The following is a 20,240-nucleotide window of genomic DNA, read 5'->3' as shown; positions in this document are numbered from 1 at the left end:
ACATACAGTATAAAATGAAAGACCAATAGCAAGAGAAGAGAAAAGTTTCCCAATTTTCTTGTTGATATCATGTAACTACAGTCTATATACAGGGAATATTCCAGATTCTTGACATGATATCTTACCCATGTCCATAGGTAAATTTATGAAATGACAGAAATTTAGGAACACAGAAGTTGCTTAGCAGTTCAGACTAGTGCTTGTATTGAAGCATAAATATTTGAATCCCTTCTATTTCACCACAGTCACAGGTCAAAATAAAGCAATATTTATATTGTCAGCTCTCAGTCTTCCCTCCTATGCACCACAGCACCAAATGTTGCCAAACATTCTGATAGTTGCTGCAAATTCATTATTGCTAAAATATTAAAAGCAATAAGAAAAAGGATCAGACTTACTCAAGGGCTAGATATGTCACCAGTGTTATACCCAAAAAAAGGGAAGAAGCACCACATCCTGCATAGCTTATCAGAGTTAATACACGATCATGTGTGATATCTATCTTTGTCCGGGACAAATCCTATGTTACAAGATAAAGAATCACAGTTGTTTGCCATAACAGACAAAGAAAATTGCTTCCGACATTTTCACATTGATAAAGAAATCGATTTCTGTTCTGCTTAATGCTACTTTTGAAGGGTTTCCATTAGTATTTTTATGTGTTTCTCATTGTATAGTCCTACAGAATATCCAAACTAGTAAAAATATCCAGTATTTAAAGTATCCAGTAATATGTTGTGAAGCTAGAAAAGATGTATTTCAGAAACCACAGATTCAACAAGGATTCCAGGATCTTGCCAAAATTATTCCACTGGGAGCTGTCTTCGTAGGAGAAACTCTCCTTTGTTACAATGGCAGCTGCCATGCTTGGAAACTGCACAAACCTGCTAAATGTCTTGGAGTGTGGGAGAGGCCTCCACATCCAGAAAGCATCCCTCTGCAAAAATCAGCTGTGAAGCTGGGCCCTGCTTCTCCACAGCTGCTGCCAGGAGCCATATGGAGAGGATTTTGTTATTCCCTGCCATAGGTTCTCTTTTATTTGGTGAAACTTTGAACCTCATACAAGTAACCTACATCTCTGATGTAAAATCGACGGTGCTGTTGAATACTGGTAACTGTGCTGATTACTGAAGTGGCAGTGCAGAAGAGGTGTGATCTTAAAATCAGACTGAATTCTCTTTGTTTGAATGGAAACTTTAGCAAGTTGTCTGAAATCTGTAACATCTATTTTCCTTATTCACATTTTTACTACCAGGGAGGGCTTTCGTGTCTCTAGGAGCAGGGCAATGGTGACCTCTAGGGGAAGCTGGACAAGCGTCCGAAGGCAAAGGGATGGCCTTACCCCATCGTGTAGGTTGTCTCCTACTTGGATTAGACAACTTTAAGCTACTCAGCTTGCTTTGAACTTCCCTATCACTTTGCATTTTTTGCAGCCCATTCTCAGGCAGTCATCTCCTTTTTAGATATTCAACTTTTAGAGGCAGTTTTCTCTGTATTACAGAGAAATAAGAGATGATAGTTAATGACATCTCCCATATGTATATTAAACTTCCCTTTCTGATGGAGCATAGATGTAAGGCCATTAGTTGCCCCTGGCAGGTAATAAATTTAACACAGTATTTCCAACACAGCAAATAATAACACATTAATGTTGATTAAGTTACATTGCAAAGAAGTACAAACTACATCTGTAAAATGAATTTGCCTTGAAGCAAGTGACATTTAGAGGACTTTATACCGTAAAAATTATTATAACAGTTTTGTTTGTTATTAGTGATTTTGGCAAAATTGCACGTATCTAACAGGTTGTATAGATACGAATCTCCCATCTCTCCCAAAAACTAGCGATGACTTTGTTTAGTGCCACAGGACTTTTTTTGGAGATGATTCACAGAGTACTTACCAGTAAGACTCCAAAATGGGTAAGATGGTTACAAAAACAGATTGTGTAATTCATATCTGTATATTCCATTTCACACCCCGATGTACTCCAACCACCCAGTCCATCTGTGTAATAGAGAAAAAGGGATTTTTAAGCAGACTTAGTCATGCTCAGTCATTTATAGCTCTGCGGCATGCAGAATGTGTGAATACGAGCTCAAGTTAGTACAGATTGCGGGGTCATTTAGCAGCGCACAAGTGAGATTTCACACAGGAACACATTTTATATAGTTGCCTAAGACTCAAAACTTGGATAAAAGCCTTTGGTGGAATGAAGAAATATTTAAAGCCATTTACATGCCATTATTTATATATTTAAAGCCCGTTTACGTGCAACACAGAGAAAGCAGGAAGGTAAGGAAAATGTGCTGGACTAGATTACACTTCAGGGTGTGGAAACACAGGAGGCGAGAAATATTTACAGGGCAGAGGATTTGTTTAGGCTGAGTGTAGCATTGAAAAAGCCAGGTCTTCCCTGGTGAGATTAAATTTATGACCCTGTTTAAGTGGTGTGTATGACATACTCAGAAGCTGAGCTTCTGATTTTTTTTAAAAATATATATATATATATATATATATATATTCTAACACCAATAATTGCAGAGAAAAACCTCTTCCACGTGTTATGACTTAACCCAATACACACTTCTGTTTCTGTGTCTGTTGACTGCCTGAGCCATATTCAAGACTTGACCACAGCAAAGCCCCCACTGACTTCCCTGAAGTAGCTGTGAGGAGTCACCTGATGTGTCATTGCATTTCCACTTTTTTCTTAGACTGTCTTCTTATTCATGTAGATGCACCATTGTACAATGCTGGGCACGTGTCCCCTCATAGTAGGGGGACCCTGAGGTATCGACTTCAATGGAAACCAGCAGCACAGGCTCCACAGGACAGCCTCAAAGTTTCAAGCTGCAATGTCAAGGAGCTCTGTGAAGCTGGTGACAGAGCAAGCATGGCAGCTCCGTAAATAACACTTACCGTTCTTCCAAAAGTCCCAAAAGACACAGTGCACTGCTGCATTACCCTGAAAGCAGAGAAAAAGGAGGCTGTGACATTTATTCAGCATGTCTCTACACTGCCTGCAGTTGCAGAGGGTGCATCTTGTCTGTAATCAGGGTTTATAAATAAAGCAGTTTGATTCGATTTCCTCTGTACTGAAAGCCCACTGATCTCTGCGATTATTTGCATGGTGGCGCTGCAGGGGGTCTGTATGTTACTGAAGATGCCAGTGGATGCCAGGGGAAGTTGGACACTTGGTCATTGGGAACCAGCTGGGATACTGGCCATCTCATCCACGGCACTGAAAACCAGCAGAGGTTTTGCCTTCCCCTTTCCCAAGTGAAAGCCTGGGAGTCAGTGATTTTCCCAGTTTTCCCAGTCTTTCTGTATTTTGTGTTGTCTTTTAAGCACAGCAGAAAATCTGACAAATTGTCCAGCTTAGACCAATTCCTGTGTCTGATCTCATTTGCTTCATGTGGTATCTGAGATGTCATACTAAATTACCGGTGAAATTCAACAGTTATGTCTAAGAATAACAACCTGAGATTTTATGCAATAAAATTAAAAAAAAAAAAACAACAAAACAATTCTCAGCTCAAGAAAAGCTTTATTTTAGAATTGCAGTGTTTCCACTGTCTCTGAAAACAGGCAGGGAAGACACCTAAGAGAAAATAAAGCTTGCCTGCATATTGCAAACAGCTGAACAGATTTAGATGGGTATTCAATGCAATGTTTTCCCTTGGGGACATTCTAGTTTATTACTATGCTGCAGCAAACTTTCCCAAGGTACAGATTAATTTTCTTTTATTATTAATAAAGTTAATAAAGCATAGCATTTACAGGAAGCCACCCTAACAGATAAGCTGTTAGGATGTGTGATCTGTAGACTGTCAAATATAATTAGGCAGAGAGCCAAAGATGTAGGTTAGGGTGATATCTCGTTAAATATTTAATTAGGATATTTTTAAAAGGTCAAGGAAAAAAACCTGAGAGGTGCCAGATGGCCTGCTAGAGTAAAAAAGACGGAAGAGAGGGGTTATTTAGATTAAATTCTGGGTATATATTATTTGCTAGAACTGAGTGGGAAGAGTGTATTGCCATAACAGCAGCATTTTCAAGCTCTCAGTAACTTGAACTTTAATCAAATTCCTATTGAATAATTTTGTTCTGCCCTGAGTTTCCAATATATTCGTGTGGAGGTTGGACCATAAATATTGGCCACACAAAAATGCTAAGGTGGAATTCAGTCAACAAGTTTGACCCATGCCCATCAAAAATAATTTAAGCTAGATTTTAGTTTTGAAACATCATTTTAAAAAATCCCAAAAACCCCTAAAACAAAACCCAAAGCAAATTAACTTTGAAAACATCTATGCAATGTTTTGATTTTTTTTGCAATTTTACTTCTTTTGATGACTAAAACAATTTGCTGAATTCAGAGCAACAACAAACCATTTCAGTGAAATCCAACACCTGCCATTTTTTAGCAAATCAACTATTCCTTGAAAAAAAATTATCTGGATCAAAACAAGGAAACAATGAAAACATCCCTTGCTGCTAAGCATGGATTTAGAATAGAGACACAAGCTTTACTAACCTGAAGGAATTAAACACCGATCTGTGTGGTCTGTAAATGTTTTGGCATTCCTGCATGATCTACTCTAGGTGGTCCTGCTCTGGCAGGGGGGTTGGACTAGATGATCTCCAGAGGTCCCTCCCAACCCCTAACAGTCTGTGATTCTGTGATTCTGTGTGATTCTGTGTGATTCTGTGATGGAGAGGTCAGGCAGCAAAATGATTTAAGCTTATTTGTCCTGTTGCCAGTTTATTGTAAGCAAAATAGGCTCGACTTCAACACATCTCCGAAGAAATGAACACATCCTACCGTATTTTGGTCTATGTGTTGAAAAGTAATAGTCACAGGCTCATTCAGGTTCTGAATTGATGCATTTTCAATGCTGGCACTCACAACGTAAGTATTCAACCTCTCCTTCGTTAGACTGTCATCCTGCAGTGGAAAAACACATGTATGCAAAAAAAAATCCAAGCTCTTCCCTGCTTCCAGTTTTTTTAAATTGCATTTCTTGGAAATAGCATTCAGCTAAACACCATGGGATACATGGTGTAATTTAGCTACTTGCTACTTCATTAGAAAATGTAGTTAGTTGCAAATTTAGGGACAGTCTCCACATCAGCTGGAGCAGAACAGTTTCAGATGCATTGGCGGGATTGAGAAAGCTGTATAATCATTTCAGTACATCAAAACATCCAGTTGTACATCATTAAGCTCATTAGACAGTAGACACAATTGTGAATGCTTCTTCTGTGTGAAAAGCATTGCTCAACACACTGTATGCTCCATCATACCAAAAGAGATGCCTCCCTTTTAACTTACACTCACCCACGCCCCTGAGTATAAAAAAACATAGCTAGAATAGTCCTAAATGCTGCATATCAGTGCTGCTATTATTTAATGGGGACATAAATCTCAGAATTATTTTCATGATATTTGACATGTACTATGCATGTTCCTTAAGCAAGAGCTTACTATCAGAGGAAGATTAGGGTATGTTCTTTTCCTACAGAACAGAAGAATTAGAACAACATCAGCTACATAAAATGAACAAAAAGTCTAAGGTCTACAGACACGTCTCAGAACATCCTTGCGACAGAGAAGATTTTGCTGTCTGGGTGCATTTTCCCTTCACATTTCTTAGTGCTCCATCAGTCTGATGCTAAATGTGCCCAGAACTGATGATGCTATTTGGATTTTTCCTTTGTAAGCACCAAGAACAGCTGAATTGATTACTGCTGTGTTAGCGTGTGTTAGTATTAGTAGTTACCACAAAGAGTGAAGTAGAGCCAAAAAAATTAAACTGTATCTTTGAATGCTTGTCTGGGTCAGAGTGCTCGATCCCTAGGAATTTCTTCAGTGATTTTGGCAGAAACACCGAGGCCAAGGCTTTTTTGAAAGGGTTTTCTTGAACATCGATCTGCAGGAGAGAGAGATGATGTGCTCAGAACTGCCTTCCAGATGTTGTCCTCAGGTCAAAAACACAGCAGTACAAAATAGCAGGAGGATTGTCTGGTTTAGTCAGTGGTCCCTGAGGTGATACTTTGCTCTTACCTTGAGATCCATGCCTCTGTTGTAGGAGGTAATGCCAAAGGCCAGTCCTTCAAACACACTGGGGTCTGGACGCATCACCAACAAAGCCAAGAAAGTGGTTATGACTGATGTATTTCTTTCTGTGGAAGCCACCTTATAGCCTATCTCCTCAGTTGTCTTCAGGATACTTTATGAAGAGCAACAGCAAAGAGAAAAAAAAAAAAAATACATCTGTTGATCTGTTGAGGTATTCTCCTGGCTTCATAATATGCATTAGGAGACAATCAGCTACTCTGATTTATAATCACAAGGAGCAATCACTGGAGCAGAATGGGGTCCACTTTGAGGTAGCTGGCTTTTTGTCTGGCACAGGGTCAGGTGATGGCAAGCATTGAGTTAGCATGTTTCAGCAGGCCAGAAGTCTGGCAGGGGGGAAGATACCCTCCTGTGGGGACAACACAAGGTGGTTCTGGGAAAACTTGAGTCAAAATTCACACCCAGTCAAATACTGCATTTCATCTGAAAGGCAGTTACTTATAAAACCTGCTAATTTGATTGTTTGCAATCATCTAATTATACCTTCAGGTAAAATATCAAAGCCAGAATAATTTAGTCTGCAAGAGACCTCTGGAGGTCTGTCATCCAACTCCCCACCTCCCCCAGGCAGGGCGTAATTCAAAGGTAGGTCAGCTTGCTCAAGGTCTTGTCCAGTAACACTCTGAATATCTCTGAGGATGAGATTTCACAGGCTTTCTGGACCCTGCTCTCTGTGTTGTTTTTTTCTAAGTAGACAGAAGAGACTGGAATCCAAAGGAAGCAGCAAATTAGGATTGTTTAATGCTCATGGGTATTAAGAGTCAGAGACAGCTCCACATCTTGTTCAGCCTCCCTTAAGGCTATTCAGCAGTATGCAAGAAAGGATAGTACCCTATTCAAAATGTGTATAAATGATAGTTGGCCCCCATAGACTAAAGGAAAACCTTCCTGTCCTTCTTCAGTCTGGTGTTATCTTCATACATTGTCAGTCCCAGACACACAAGGACCTCCATGGGATCCTTTCAGCCACAGCTGCACTTGAGCTGCAAAGTCTGGAGTTCAACTTCCTCAAAATATCTGGGATCCAAAATTTCTACTGAGGTCTGAAAGGAGCATAATAGCTCTTGTGAGGATATCATGCTAGCACTCATCAGGTATCATCACAGTGGTTGCATTCTTCTGAGGTCTGATTTATGGAAAAATTAAAATACCAAAGACTCTCCTGTCCATAAAAACTGTAAAGATGTTTTTATTACAATTTGTACATACCAACATAGAATCATAGAATGGTTTGGGTTGGAAGGGACCTTAAAGATCATCCAGTTCCAACCCCCTGCCATGGGCAGGGACACCTTCCATTAGACCAGGTTGCTCCAAGCCCCATCCAACCTGGCCTTGAACGCTGCCAGGGAGGGGGCAGCCACAGCTTCTCTGGGCAATCTGTTCCAGGGCCTCACCACCCTCACAGTGAAGAATTTCTTCCTTACATCTCATCTAAGTCTCCCCTCTTTCAGTTTGAAACTGTTACCCCTCGTCCTATCACTACCCTTCCTGATAAAGAGTCCCTCCCCACCTTTCCTGCAGGCCCCCTTTAAGTACTAGAAGGTACTCCAACTCTATCTCCATTAAGGATCAGGAATCCAGAGCCTATTAGAATATCATCCTTGTCCCTAAAACCTTACATTTCACAGGAGTAGAATTTAAAGTAATGGACGTGTCACTTAAAAACCCCCACAGCCTATTTGAGAAGGTAGAGGTGTTAGGTGCTGGCAGCTATCACAGCCCCCACTCCACACATTGCAGTGCAGTAACTTTGAAGAGACAGCTTACAGCCAAAAGGATCACAATGCTACGCAATGCTTTCTCTCCAGAAGATTTTCTAGGCTATTTTTGGCTACTCCTCTTTGCGGACTCCTGAGTTTGAAAAGGCAATGCATAGTTGTCCAGTACAAAAAACTGTGCTGTTGTGTAGTCTATGCCATATCTAGAACTGATGTGGAAAGTTCATTTTTCTTACTTTTGATATTTCTTATTTTAAAATAGCTTATTAAAATAGTTTTACATTAAGTGAGAGAAAAGTGCAGATAGGTACAGTCTTTAAAATGAGAGATGCTGAATGACTTTTTAATATGATGAACACCGCATCTCTTACACTGTTTGTTAGCATTGGATTTACCAGTGCAAAGTAGAATAATCTTTCCTATTTGGAGCTTCAGGCCATGCAGTGAGAAGTGGATAAGCTGTCTTGCCCAAATCAGAAATGAGTAAACTCTGTGTACTTGCATCTGCCTTTGTAAAGACTGGCAGTAGTTTCCTGACCAGTGCACTGCTCAGTAACAGAAGCCAGACATTTCAAAAACAAGTAGTTCAGTTACATTTAAGATCTCAAAGGAGACAGATGTTTAAAGTTATCTAGCCACCTCAAATTTAGCCTGTGTGAGAATCACGTAATGGACGTAGGATCGTAAAGGTAGATTTTGAATAGCTATGAACACCGAATGTTTGCAAAATCAGCACAGGTACAGCACTCCAGCCTGATGTGCTGGTGGAATAGATACGTGTCTCCAGGTGACCTGCCAACAGACCTCACTGCTGAGCTCTGAGATGAGGTGGCAGCTATACAGTCTCCCTGATCTGCCTCCAGGCTGATATGCCCATAAAGAACAACTCTGTGACGGTGACTTCCGCAGAACTGGTTCCGGTAAAAGTACCTTTGACAACACAATAACCAATCTCTACTGCTAAGAACCACAAACACATTCAAGATCCAAAACCAGAAATCACTAACGCTTGCAGTGATATTCTAATAGACTGAACAAATCACTCCAGGGTGCCATTTTACCTTAGGAAGCCACTTCTGGGCAAGTTATCTTACTTACCTATTGGTCATTTTTCTAATGCCCTGGTCTTCTATTTCTTGCAGCAAAATATAGTTTAGTACAGACAATGTAGTCTCTGCAAGAGTCATGCTTATATCTGCAAGCCTTACGATATCAGAAATTTTACTCGCAATAATTTCTAATTCTTCCATATGCAGTGTTGCATCTGGCAAGAGGTGTAAAATATGTTGTACAACATCTTGTGCATTCTCTGAAAAAAAAAAAAAAAAAAGAAAGTACAGATGATTTATGTTGCATAGCTATATGTCTAGCTATACAGCTACATGTCTCTATGTTAAAGCAAGGAGTTAGTCTGCTTCTCCTCGCTTTCCATATGGTCATAATGCTTCTGATCTATTACAAAGTTATGTCCTAAGAAGAAGTCAATAAGCCCACAACATGTCAATGAGACTGGCAAAAACTTCGAACTAAAATCTGGACACCTCATGTTGTATTTTAAAGGAAGAAAACAATGTACTTTTCATAAGAATATTATCACCTGCTTTTGGATTATAAAGATCATCTGTAAATAATATATAGTTTTAATTTTGGTCACACTTAGAAGCATCTGTGAGTTCAAAATTACACAAGATCCACCCCTGTCCCCAAATGCTGCTTAACTGGTATAGCAGCAAAAGCAAATTCTGAATGGTATAATTTGAAAAGTTGTATTTGCCATTCATCATCTCATTATCCTTCTATAATTTTTTTATAGAAGCAGAGTTTTACACTCTGGGAGTCAGACAGACTGTATGCAACTGCAGATATCTTTCAATGATCTATTATTTGATGACACTGCTGAGTAGGTGGATAAGCTATGGTATTGTTTTCATTCACCATTCAAACTACTTGCACTGTTTGGCATAGCTTAAAAAAAGATATAAACAGGTGGTAAATGTCACCTTATAGCTTACATGAATTACAGCACAAACTTTTCAGTTCCACACACTGATTTGTGCTTCTGTGTATGAGATATTGTGAACTACTTTGATGTGGTAACAGAGAGAGTATAGACAGGCAAAACCTGTCACATTATTCGTTGGTTATTTACTTAGTCCTAAGTGTAGGATTTGAGACGTCTTCAAAGCGCTAGCTAGAGAATTCTGAAGCACCTGCAAAATTCATCTACATTAAAAACACCTTAAGATGACCAGGTGAGTAGGATGCATATAAAACCACCTTTGTCAGACATTGGAACAGGCTGCCCAGGGAGGTGGTTGAGTCACCATCCCTTAATGTGTTTAAAGGTTGTTTAGATGTGGTGCTTGGAGCTATGGTTTAGGGGTGTACTTGATAGAGTAGGATTGGTGGTTGAACTCGATGATCTCAAAGGTCTTTTCCAACCTGAATGATTCTACGATTCTGTGATTCTATGATTATCACTTCAGTTCTTCAGATGTCCAGTGTAAGCGTTATCTGAGTATAACTATTGTTACTTTGGTTCACTGTGTCAGTGAAGTATCTGGTGCCATACCTTCTGTTATCGTGATATCATGCAGGTCTAAAATACTATTTGGAAGTTCTTCCAGTAATTTACATTCAGTTGTATTTGGTTTCTTCCAGAAAGCTTGCTCAAGTTCAATATTAATTGCACTGAAAAATGAAAACAGCGTACATTGTTACAAGAAAAAATATATAATAATTTATATTCCTTATATTTCCCATTTAAGTAGCTAGCAATGCAATTAATCAGTCCAATTTTTAAAACTGACTTTCAAGTCAGATGTGCCTTAGCACTCATTTAGCAGAGTGGAAGCAGAGCCCAAATGCCAGAGCAATTTGAAATGCATCTGGACGTACTGGAGGGCAGAGAGCCATGAATAGATGGCACAAAATACTACAGTGCATCTGTTTCCCTCCCTGCTCAAGCAGAAAGTCAGCTTCTTACTATGCTGGCTTGCGGTTGCTGCAGGTGATGGAAATGATGCAACACTCCCTTTTCCTGCAGTCCGTGCTGGACTGGCCCTGTATATTTTGCATCTTCCTTGGCATGGCACTGCTGTGTGCCATGACAGACTACCATCTGGTTTGCCATCACACAAAGCCTGGCGCTCCCTCCTGTTTCCCAGGCAAGAACCAAAATGCGATGGTCTCATCACTCACCAACTCCTTTGAGCAGATTGCAGAGGGTTTTTCCTGCAGCTGACCTCTGCTTTGGTAGCTGGACTTGTTAGCGGCCAGGAATAATTCCCCTTGTAGGTTGTGTGTGAAAAGCTTTCCGGACAATCCATTAGTGCTGAGGAAGAAATACATAAAAGCTCTTTAAAAAAGATTTAATAGGCAAAAAGAAGACCCCCCTGACACCCAGGGATCCAGCTATTCTCTGGACCTCCTTTCCTGATGGGAATGAGCTGTAATTTGCAGACTGGATGGGAGTATTTTACAAGTTCACTGGCTGCAAGAAATCATTTTGCTTAAATATTTCATCTGTTCTTCTACAATCTTTTTCTCTTTTGTTTGACAAGGTCAGTTCTCAGGTAAAATGTTAATTTCCCAGCATCACAAACCATATTTAATGACAGTACATCCTGCAGGCTTCTCCAATCTATCTGACGGTGCTTTCACACTGCCCCTCATTATCCCCTCGGTGTCTTGCCTCCAGGCTTGTAGTTTTATTGTCTGCAGCTGATCTTTTCTAAGTCTTTAGAATAAAATGTGGTTTTGAATTTCACGTACAGTCTGTTAGCTCTTATCTCTTGCTAACTTCTGTATTTTAAGGACCAATAGAGATTGTAACCAACAAAGAGATTATTTGCCATTTGAGGCTTTATCCAATATGCACTGGCATCAAGCAAATGTCAGCAATGGGTTTGATTTTGATGTTTGGCTCTGGTCTCCCTCAACAGCCAGGCTCTGGGGCACTGGCTATGAGCAGGGGCTCCTGGATTTGCAGCTGCATCAGCCTGACCCTGCCTTCATTGCAAAGGTGCTCAGACCTACCTCAGCACCAGGATTCAAGTTTTAGCTTACCTCCATTTGTCTGGAACCCAAGTTTTTGATCTTGCTGTCATTGCATGATATTCTTCAGCTTGTGCATCAGATGAGGTCAGTCTGGCTACATGTAAGGATGTTTTCTAGCCTAACCTCTCCACAAAATTTAAATTTGAGAAAACACTTGTAGCCAGAATGGCAAAGCATGGGATTTCCAATGAGGTTTTAATGAAGTATTACCTATTGGCTTGACAGCCACATCTTCAGGTTTCACATATAAGGATAATGGCCCCTCTTCAAAAGTGTCATTCAACAACTGTTTGATCTTGAGACTCAGCACCTCCTGTATTTCAAGTGATGTAGCCTTTATAATGGCCTTACAGCTGTAGCTACAAATATAATACACAAACAAGGGTACCGTATTAGTAACATTTCACAATTAAAAGTGGCTACAAAATTAAGTAATTACCCAGAAAATTATATTGAATTGGATAATTTATGTATGTATTTTGTTCACCATAAGTGCAGTCCTATGGCAAATGTCACCAAATGCCACATTTTATGTACACTAGTACCCTATTGCTGGAAATACTTTCTAAAGCACAAATTATTGAGAATACAGGTACAAGGATCATTTTATAGTTTGTGGTAAATACCTCAAAAAGTTTCCTAATCATGTTATCTCGGCAAAGGAACATCTCTGTCACAAGTAAATATTTTTCAACCATGTTTTAAAGTTTGGAGTGAGCTTGTCGTAAAATGATGAGGTTCCTGAATATCCCTGTGTCCCAACAGACGTGGCAGACAAGGCTCCCTGGAAAACTGAGATTTAACTAACTGATTTCATTATCTCCACTGGATTCCAGCTTTTTCTCCTCAAAACAGCTATTCTTCTGCACAACTATGTTTGCTGACTTTAGGAGGTTTGGAAAGACTGTGTCTCTCTTTGAGTGGCTTCAGACATGGCAGAAAGATGCAGAAGCCAGCTCCCAGTCATGGGTGGGTCAGCTCAACGGACCTCTAATTTAACTGAGGGCTAACGAGTGAGATTTCCTAAGCACTGGGATGTTTCAGGTGTTTCCGACTCACTCCTGTCTCTACACAGTTGCTCCCCACGCAGCATGGCCTTTGTAGACTGTTTGCAAGTTCCTCTTGCTCTTCTGGCCTGAGGTCAGAAGGCAGTTAGGATTTCCTGCAGAAGAGGTGCAGGATTCATCCTGGCAGCCTTCTTGGGCACTGTCCACTTCTGGCCCCAATGAAGGATACTGATCACAGCCAGTCCTACAGGGCAGCACAAACCTCCCGGCTTGCCATGCGAGCACTTTGAACCTGCCAAGATATGGGGTATGAGAGGGAAACCTTGGATGCTCACATACATTTCCCCAAGTCAAACATTACTGTGGTTCTGACTCCATATGTGCATTTCTGTTTTATACAACTAAAGGTTCCACAGTTATTCTGAAACCAAAACAGCCAAGGAGGGGTATAATTCCTTCTCACCCTAAAAATGAAATCAATATGAAGTTCGTAACCATGAGTCTTACCTTTGTGACATCTGCTTTACCTTCATCTTCAGTTTGCATGGAAGGACACAAAGAGTTAGAAGCTGGTTAGAATCAACTGGTGCAAGCTGGATTTTAAGGAAAGCAAACAGCAGAAACTCAGTGTGCTCATTAAAATAGAGCCTATTGCTTTAAGTGTTATTGGGACCTGACTCTCTAGAGTGGCCTTTGTTCCACAGTACCTCTAGAGGTACATAAGGATAAAACAGAACATCATAGAGCATTGATGCTCGTCATGCAGAGAGCAGAGCAAATCTCTATCTAACACTGTTCAGTGTGTGTGCTTACCAGAAAGCTATTGCAAAGTAGACTGCTTGTCGGTAGTGCTGGGCACATCCAGCATTCCTTTGTCTGCACAGAACGTATCAATGTCTATTGAGATACAGTGGCTTTCCAGCCCAACTATTTACATGGGGCACACCTACCAGATTGAAGGTCAATATTTAATAATTTCAACAAAACACAATAGTATCAGCGTTTAGACCATGCAACTACTTTATCCTCTATGCAGAGATAAGAAAAATCATAAAAATTAAAATCATAAAAAAACCCAAATTACATACATGAGTCTTCTTATAGACAGTGCTTTGTGGATAATTACCCCTGCAAGCAAAAGAGAATAGAATAATTATATCATAGCAAGCATATAAATTTAACATGCCCCATTCTGCTATTACCTAAAAAAAAAAAAAATCTTGCGACTGCAATGAGCCAGACCTTGCAGCAGAGAAGTCATCTTGAATTCAGCGTAGGTATATCTATATAAATCGCCAAGACCAAGTGCTGTAATAGATGTGCACCCTGACAAAAAATGATTCTTCCAGAATGGGATCCACCCTTCTCTTAACGTTTTCCGAATTGGATTCACCTCATGTAAACAGTGCAGTGTGTTACTTTATTGTCATTTGTAAAGTAAGCAGTAACTGTGAAAGTCAGAGAAGAAAGTAGAAGTCAAAATATGCTAAAATGATAAAACTCCATGTCTATACAAGTGATACTTTTATGAATTGCTAAATAACCCTCTCAGCTGCTCACAGGTCGGATACGAATATAGCTGCATTGGGCTAAAAGGTATGAAATAGAGGACTCTTGTGCAACAAACACTGTTTCCGAAGAGGATTTTGGAACTATAATATCCTTTCATCAGACACTGCCACACAAGAGCCAGGGTGTACCTACTGACACAAACTAGACAGTCCTCAGGGGTATGTTACCCTCACTCTGCAGATGGATGTGACCCCTAAACTCCTTCGCACTCACATGCAATTGCTGAAACAGGGCTTCAGCTGTGCTCATGTGAATGAACCCTGCAGGTACCGGTGCTCTGTCCTACTTCCCATCTCCTGTAATTACCAATTTCTGTACTTTTTTGAGTTACTAGGATGGCATACCAGCTACACCAGCCCACCTGACTCATTGCTCACACACTGCAGAAGCAGCAAATGTTTCATCTTCATCGTGAACCAATATATATATGGCCAAAGATGTGGTCTCAGGTTGGCAGCAGCTACTTGCCTTACATTAGGCAGGATATATATTTTCAGGTGAATGAGCCCAGTAAACAAAATGTGGGTGTTCCACCTGATTGCAGTTGTACAGATCTGGGAGTCTGGTTTACACCCTTGTCATGGGACTGGTCAGTTGTGAAATGGGTATTTGGAACCTGGCTACAATTTCACTCAAAGGACAGAGGGTCAAGGTGACACCACTATACAGCCAGAGGCTTACCTGACTTTAAAGTTTGTCATGACAAGTTCTTCTCCAGTAAATACGATACTAAACTGGAAAGAAAACAATAACATTTTTATTAACTTGATTTATTCATACTTTATCTAGACCTGCTTGTGAATTTAGAATTGTCATCAAAATTCTAAATCCTGATGAAAATGGCTAAATGTCAACACTTTTCCCTTCCTTCAGAATTTAATTTTATCCTGTTAAAAATATGTTGGATAACATGATTCTGAAACACCACAATATTGTTACATGGATACTCATTTCTGTGTTGTCCCATCAGTTTGCATTCTGTACCAGCTGTCCTCATCATCTGATACATGATGAAATACATGAGAATGAGAAAGCAAGCTACTCACCCAGTTTTCAAGAAGCTTCCGTGCATCATAGTAATCAGGAGCTCTCTCAGTTTTGTAGAAAATAGAAAAGTTCATGTCAATGTTAAAGAAGCTAACTGTAAGAAGAGAATGTAAGTGAGATGCATCCTGTAGTTTGCACAGAAGGTGCCTACACCCATTCCCATCTCCTCAACCCGTCCATTGAACCGTGGTTGTGTTTCCCATTTCCATGGTCACTGAGGCTCTTTGGGAAATCCTGGACTGCAAGTGTCCAAGTCTAGATTACTGCTGCATTGCTAGAAATTCTGTTAAAGAGCCTAAGGGCCCAAACACACGGCCAAGTTATCACATCTTAACAAAAAAGTTGTGGTTCATACTTGTGGGTGCACTAACTTGGCTTTTACTGCCTGCTAAGAATGCATAGGAAGAGATAGGAGGATCTGCTGACAGACAAGACCTTGCTAAGCAGCAATAGCTTAAACGTGTGACTGAGTCTTAAATTGACACATGTATGGTGTGTCAGTATCATGATCATGTCAGCATTTAAAACGGCCTTGTGCAGCACTTACGTGGAATGGTACCATTGGTACTGCTGGTCAGATGTAATGGGGGCAGCGTAGGAGCCCTTGTTGATGATGCTTCACTTGAGACTGCTGAAAAGAATATTAAAAGGCCTAAGAATCCACTGTGGCGAAAGTGTAAGGAAGAGTGTAGTCCAGGTGAGAGAGAGGTGTGAGTCCTTCAGCAAAGGTCATCGTAACAAAGAGCTTCCATTGTTCCAGAGATCTCTGCAGGGTGAAGGCAAAGGGGGAATACACACCTGCGCATGTTTTTTTTTTTTATTTCTCCAGAGTTAACAAGGAAGTAAACAGGATTTGCAGAGTTTAGGTCATGAGGAAGACCAAGGTATATGCAACATTATAATTTTTCACTGCTTGTATTGAAGAGCAGTTATCTCTCTGTTCCCTTCTCACTCATGTAACCTGTGACAGCCTTCAGGAAAAAGCATTTGTCAAACACTGAACGCTAACAGGTTAGCATGCAGTAATGCATGTGAGATGAACGTTGATATTCATGGTCTCTGGTTTAATGATAACCCGGCATTATAAATGGTGGCCATCCTGCCTGCTGTTTTCAAAGTAAAGAATTCCAAGAATGTGTTTGTAGCTAGTTTTCTTTGAAATGAATCACCTTGTCAAAACAGATACAATTTTTGCATTTCATATGCAATCTGCCACATCACCAGGCAGACAGGGGCAAAACAGGTGATGTTTGTCACATGTACTACAGAAAATTGCATTGAACTGAATCACGATATAACATTACAGGCTTCAGTGATGAAAGAAAAGCAGGATCACAACATTTTGCTCTAGAGGTACCATTTCCTTGCTATGCTGGTAATTTGTGTTTTTTTCTTCTCTCACATGACTGTCAGAGACTTGACATTCTAGCTCTGAGTAAAAGAAATAAACTTAACATATGAATAGAAAGCCAAATGTCTATGAATAAGGAGTGTGGTTGGAAATAAGTAGGATAAGGCCATGCTTCATAAAACATTGTTTTCTCTACTGCAGTTCAAGGTAAGGAGAATCACCCATGCTTGAAATCTAACAGCTCATCTCTGACCCATTCAAATCAATGGCAATGCATCCATGGACAATAACAGAAACTGGGGCTGTTGACAACTTGAAGCCCTCTATTTTTATCCTAAGTAGCTTCAAATTATTTTGTGAAGTTGAAAGGACAGATGAAGTCAAAAGCCTGTTCTGATCAGGCATGCTACAGTACACAAGCTTCTGCTTCCTAGGCAAGCAAGCGATTTTACTCTTTGCATTAAGCCACAGGCTGTGCGCTCAGTACAAAGTCCAACTGGAGCGATTTCTGAGTTCCAACTTCGTGAAACAGAGAATAATAAAGCTATCAAAAGTGCAGTGCTGAGTTGTCTCTCCAAGGTTGGCTCTTGCAGACTAAGCTCAGACCCTTCCGTCTCCAGCTCAGACCTTCAGCCTCTGAATGCTCCTCAGAGGTGCCAGTTTGTGTTTTGGTGTCATCTCATGATCTAGGAAACAGCAGCGTCAGCCCCTGTAGTATCAGCAGCAGAGGCAGCACGCTGAGAGCTGGTGGAGAGCTGAGCCAGGACGCTCCTCCACACCTGGAGGCAGGGGGATGGGGAGCAGAAAAGTTGCATGGGCTGTTCCAAAGATCAAACTGTCCAGCAACCTGGTTTTGCAGAGCAGTGCTCTTTGTAGCACAGTCCCTGCAGCTCCCAGGGTGTACAGAAATCTGTAAAAATAGCAAGCCTGCTTTTCCCATGAACCTTGATGAATCTTAGATTTTCATTTGGACATCTCTCCTCTTTTCTCAGGCCTTTTGCTTCTCAGATTGTACTAAACCGTTAAAAAAAAAAAAAAAAGAAGACTAATTTATTCTGCTTTACTTTTCTACTAAAACGCTAGCAAGTCCAGGAGCAAGCTGCCACATTGCCATTTCAAATCCATTGCCTCCAGTAGGTCAGAAACATGACCTGACATAATGGGTATTTGCTGATTCTTTATTTGGAAAAGATCTGCAGGCTTAGATCATCTAGCTGCGAGACAGACCTAGCTGTTCAAGACACAGACCTCCTACCAATAGCCACTAGCACTGTTTGACATACATATGAATATGCAGAAAACAAGAAGCCGGAAGAATCTACTAAATTGAAAGCAAAACACTAGAGACAAAGGAAAACAACTCCTTTAAAGAAAACAGAAGGACTTGAAACTAAGGGGATGTGCTTTTTCCTCCAGCACACTTGCACACCAAGCCCTCCCCATCCTCACAACACATACTACCATGAAAATACAAAGAGTAAAACCCAGAGTGCCTGACCCTCAGTGCTGCGGAGAGGTGGATATTCCAGCATCCTCAGTGGCTTCAGTCCCACAGCTTAAGCTTATTAGTGGAAACCTGTATGCCTTACAGGCTGCCCAGAGAAGTTGTGGAGTGTCCTCCTCTGGAGACATTCAAAACCCGCCTGTATGTGTTCCTGTGTGACCTATTCTAGGTGGTCCTGCTCTGGCAGCGGGGCTGGACTAGATGATCTTTCGAGGTCCCTTCCAACCCCTAACAGTCTGTGATTCTGTGATTACTGTGGTGTGAAGCTGCAGCAATGGGTTCTGTGAGCCCCAGTGTGATGCTACAAATAATTACTCCCTTGTTTCAGGCTGATGGGAAATGAGTGTCTTGTTACAAGCTTTTTTTAAGAACTGCTGTCATAGAGGAAGTGTGATGAGAACGCAGAAGGGCCAATGCTGTGCAGACATGCCCTATCATTGGAATAAATTCTTTTTTCTTTCCTTAGAGAAATACAGACATGATATTAGGCTATGATTTATAGAGCCATAAACCAAACTGTTTGTACATATAGGGTTTAACTTGTCCTCTTGACTGTTACAGTGCTGCAGATCCGCTCCAGATAGGAAGAATATGCATATAGCTGGGTGATTACAGGCTCCACTCTGTTCCTGTTGTTATCAGTGGAACGTTTCAAAAACCATTGCCTCAGGGGCGATGTATGATATCACCCAATGTCAGCCAAGATGAATCAGAAAAATCTGCTAGGGAAAAAGAAATAAATAGAGAAGTAGCCAAACAAAACCCAAATCCATTCTAATCAGGAATATATCTCACAATGCCATTTTCATCTCCTGACAAATGAAGCATAATTACAGATTCTAATTTATTTCTTTCTCTTTCTCTTTCTCTTTCCTTCTTGTTATCACCTGAAGAAAAAAAAAATCTGTTTATTCTCACATGTCAAGGATCATTAGCAGCAGGCAGGTGTGGGACTAGCCACCTGCATCCTGTAACTTCATTTGCTTTAATTAACATGTATGTAATTCCATTCATGGAATGAGGGCTAAGGCATGACAACAGATGAGATCTGAAGCTAGAAAAATACTGTACCACTGACATTTAAGTCCTAGTCATGAATTTTGATTTGATAATTTAATAAGTGGTTCATTTGGCATCCTGTAAATATGTGTGGTTTTGAATAGAAGAGCAGCAAAAATTAGACCAAGCAATGAGAACCATAATAAATATATTTCTGTATTATTAGCAGTCATTTTTAGGTATTGTATATTTACCCCTCTCCCAGATTATTTAAAATTAAGAAGAAAATCAGAAATGACTGTGTGGGTGAGGTAGGGGGAGGAAGAGATGGAGACTGTGAGTCAGTGAGAGGATGAGAACACACACTTTTACTTCTACAGTTTCAGCAAAGATCCAGCTGAGCTGGAAAAGTGAAGGATCATCTTCAAGAACTCTGGGGGAAAAGCAAAAGCAGAACAATAACTTCACTCCTGCTACCAAGCAAAGGCAGTGCAATTGCTATGATAATTACATCACTTATAGAAAGTCAACACACCTTCTCAAGGCTTCTTTCTGCTACATTTATCTGAGAAGCTTCACTCTCTTTGCCTAAATGAGCCCTGGCTTTCTAAAAGTAATGTAGGATTTCCAAAACAAAGCAGGTTGCCCAACTTTCCAGCACAATTGCATAAGCCGTCTTCTGTCAAGGTGAACCAAGCAATGCACAGATCTATAAACAACATATATAAACACAAGAAGCACACCTTGCAGCTAGTAATTGTTATAGGGCATAAGTAACAATTTGAGTCATGCCACTAGCATTGAAATGGCACTTCCCCATGACATTTCATTACAT

At 40.4% G+C, this 20,240-nt stretch overlaps 1 protein-coding gene across 1 annotated transcript in view; it reads right to left on the bottom strand.

Annotated features, from left to right (window-relative positions):
• Nucleotides 1-20,240, bottom strand: part of ADGRG4 (adhesion G protein-coupled receptor G4) — a 32,410-nt gene that overhangs the window by 6,298 nt on the left and 5,872 nt on the right. The window contains exons 3-17 of the mRNA XM_086470671.1: nt 16,099-16,182; nt 15,551-15,645; nt 15,186-15,238; nt 14,021-14,060; nt 13,440-13,525; nt 12,136-12,284; nt 11,068-11,200; nt 10,439-10,557; nt 8,965-9,175; nt 6,071-6,236; nt 5,787-5,936; nt 4,829-4,951; nt 2,923-2,968; nt 1,904-2,007; nt 399-520 (exon numbers count right to left, since the gene is read on the bottom strand). Of these exons, the coding sequence (XP_086326797.1) occupies nt 399-520; nt 1,904-2,007; nt 2,923-2,968; nt 4,829-4,951; nt 5,787-5,936; nt 6,071-6,236; nt 8,965-9,175; nt 10,439-10,557; nt 11,068-11,200; nt 12,136-12,284; nt 13,440-13,525; nt 14,021-14,060; nt 15,186-15,238; nt 15,551-15,645; nt 16,099-16,182 (1,681 nt within the window). The remainder of the gene's footprint in view (nt 1-398; nt 521-1,903; nt 2,008-2,922; nt 2,969-4,828; nt 4,952-5,786; nt 5,937-6,070; nt 6,237-8,964; nt 9,176-10,438; nt 10,558-11,067; nt 11,201-12,135; nt 12,285-13,439; nt 13,526-14,020; nt 14,061-15,185; nt 15,239-15,550; nt 15,646-16,098; nt 16,183-20,240) is intronic.

This window comes from Leptosomus discolor, chromosome 9, assembly GCF_034619465.1.
Source record: "Leptosomus discolor isolate bLepDis1 chromosome 9, bLepDis1.hap2, whole genome shotgun sequence".
NCBI lineage: Eukaryota > Metazoa > Chordata > Aves > Leptosomiformes > Leptosomidae > Leptosomus > Leptosomus discolor.
Note: the sequence above shows the minus strand (reverse complement) of the source record. Positions and strands in the feature narration are given on the sequence as shown.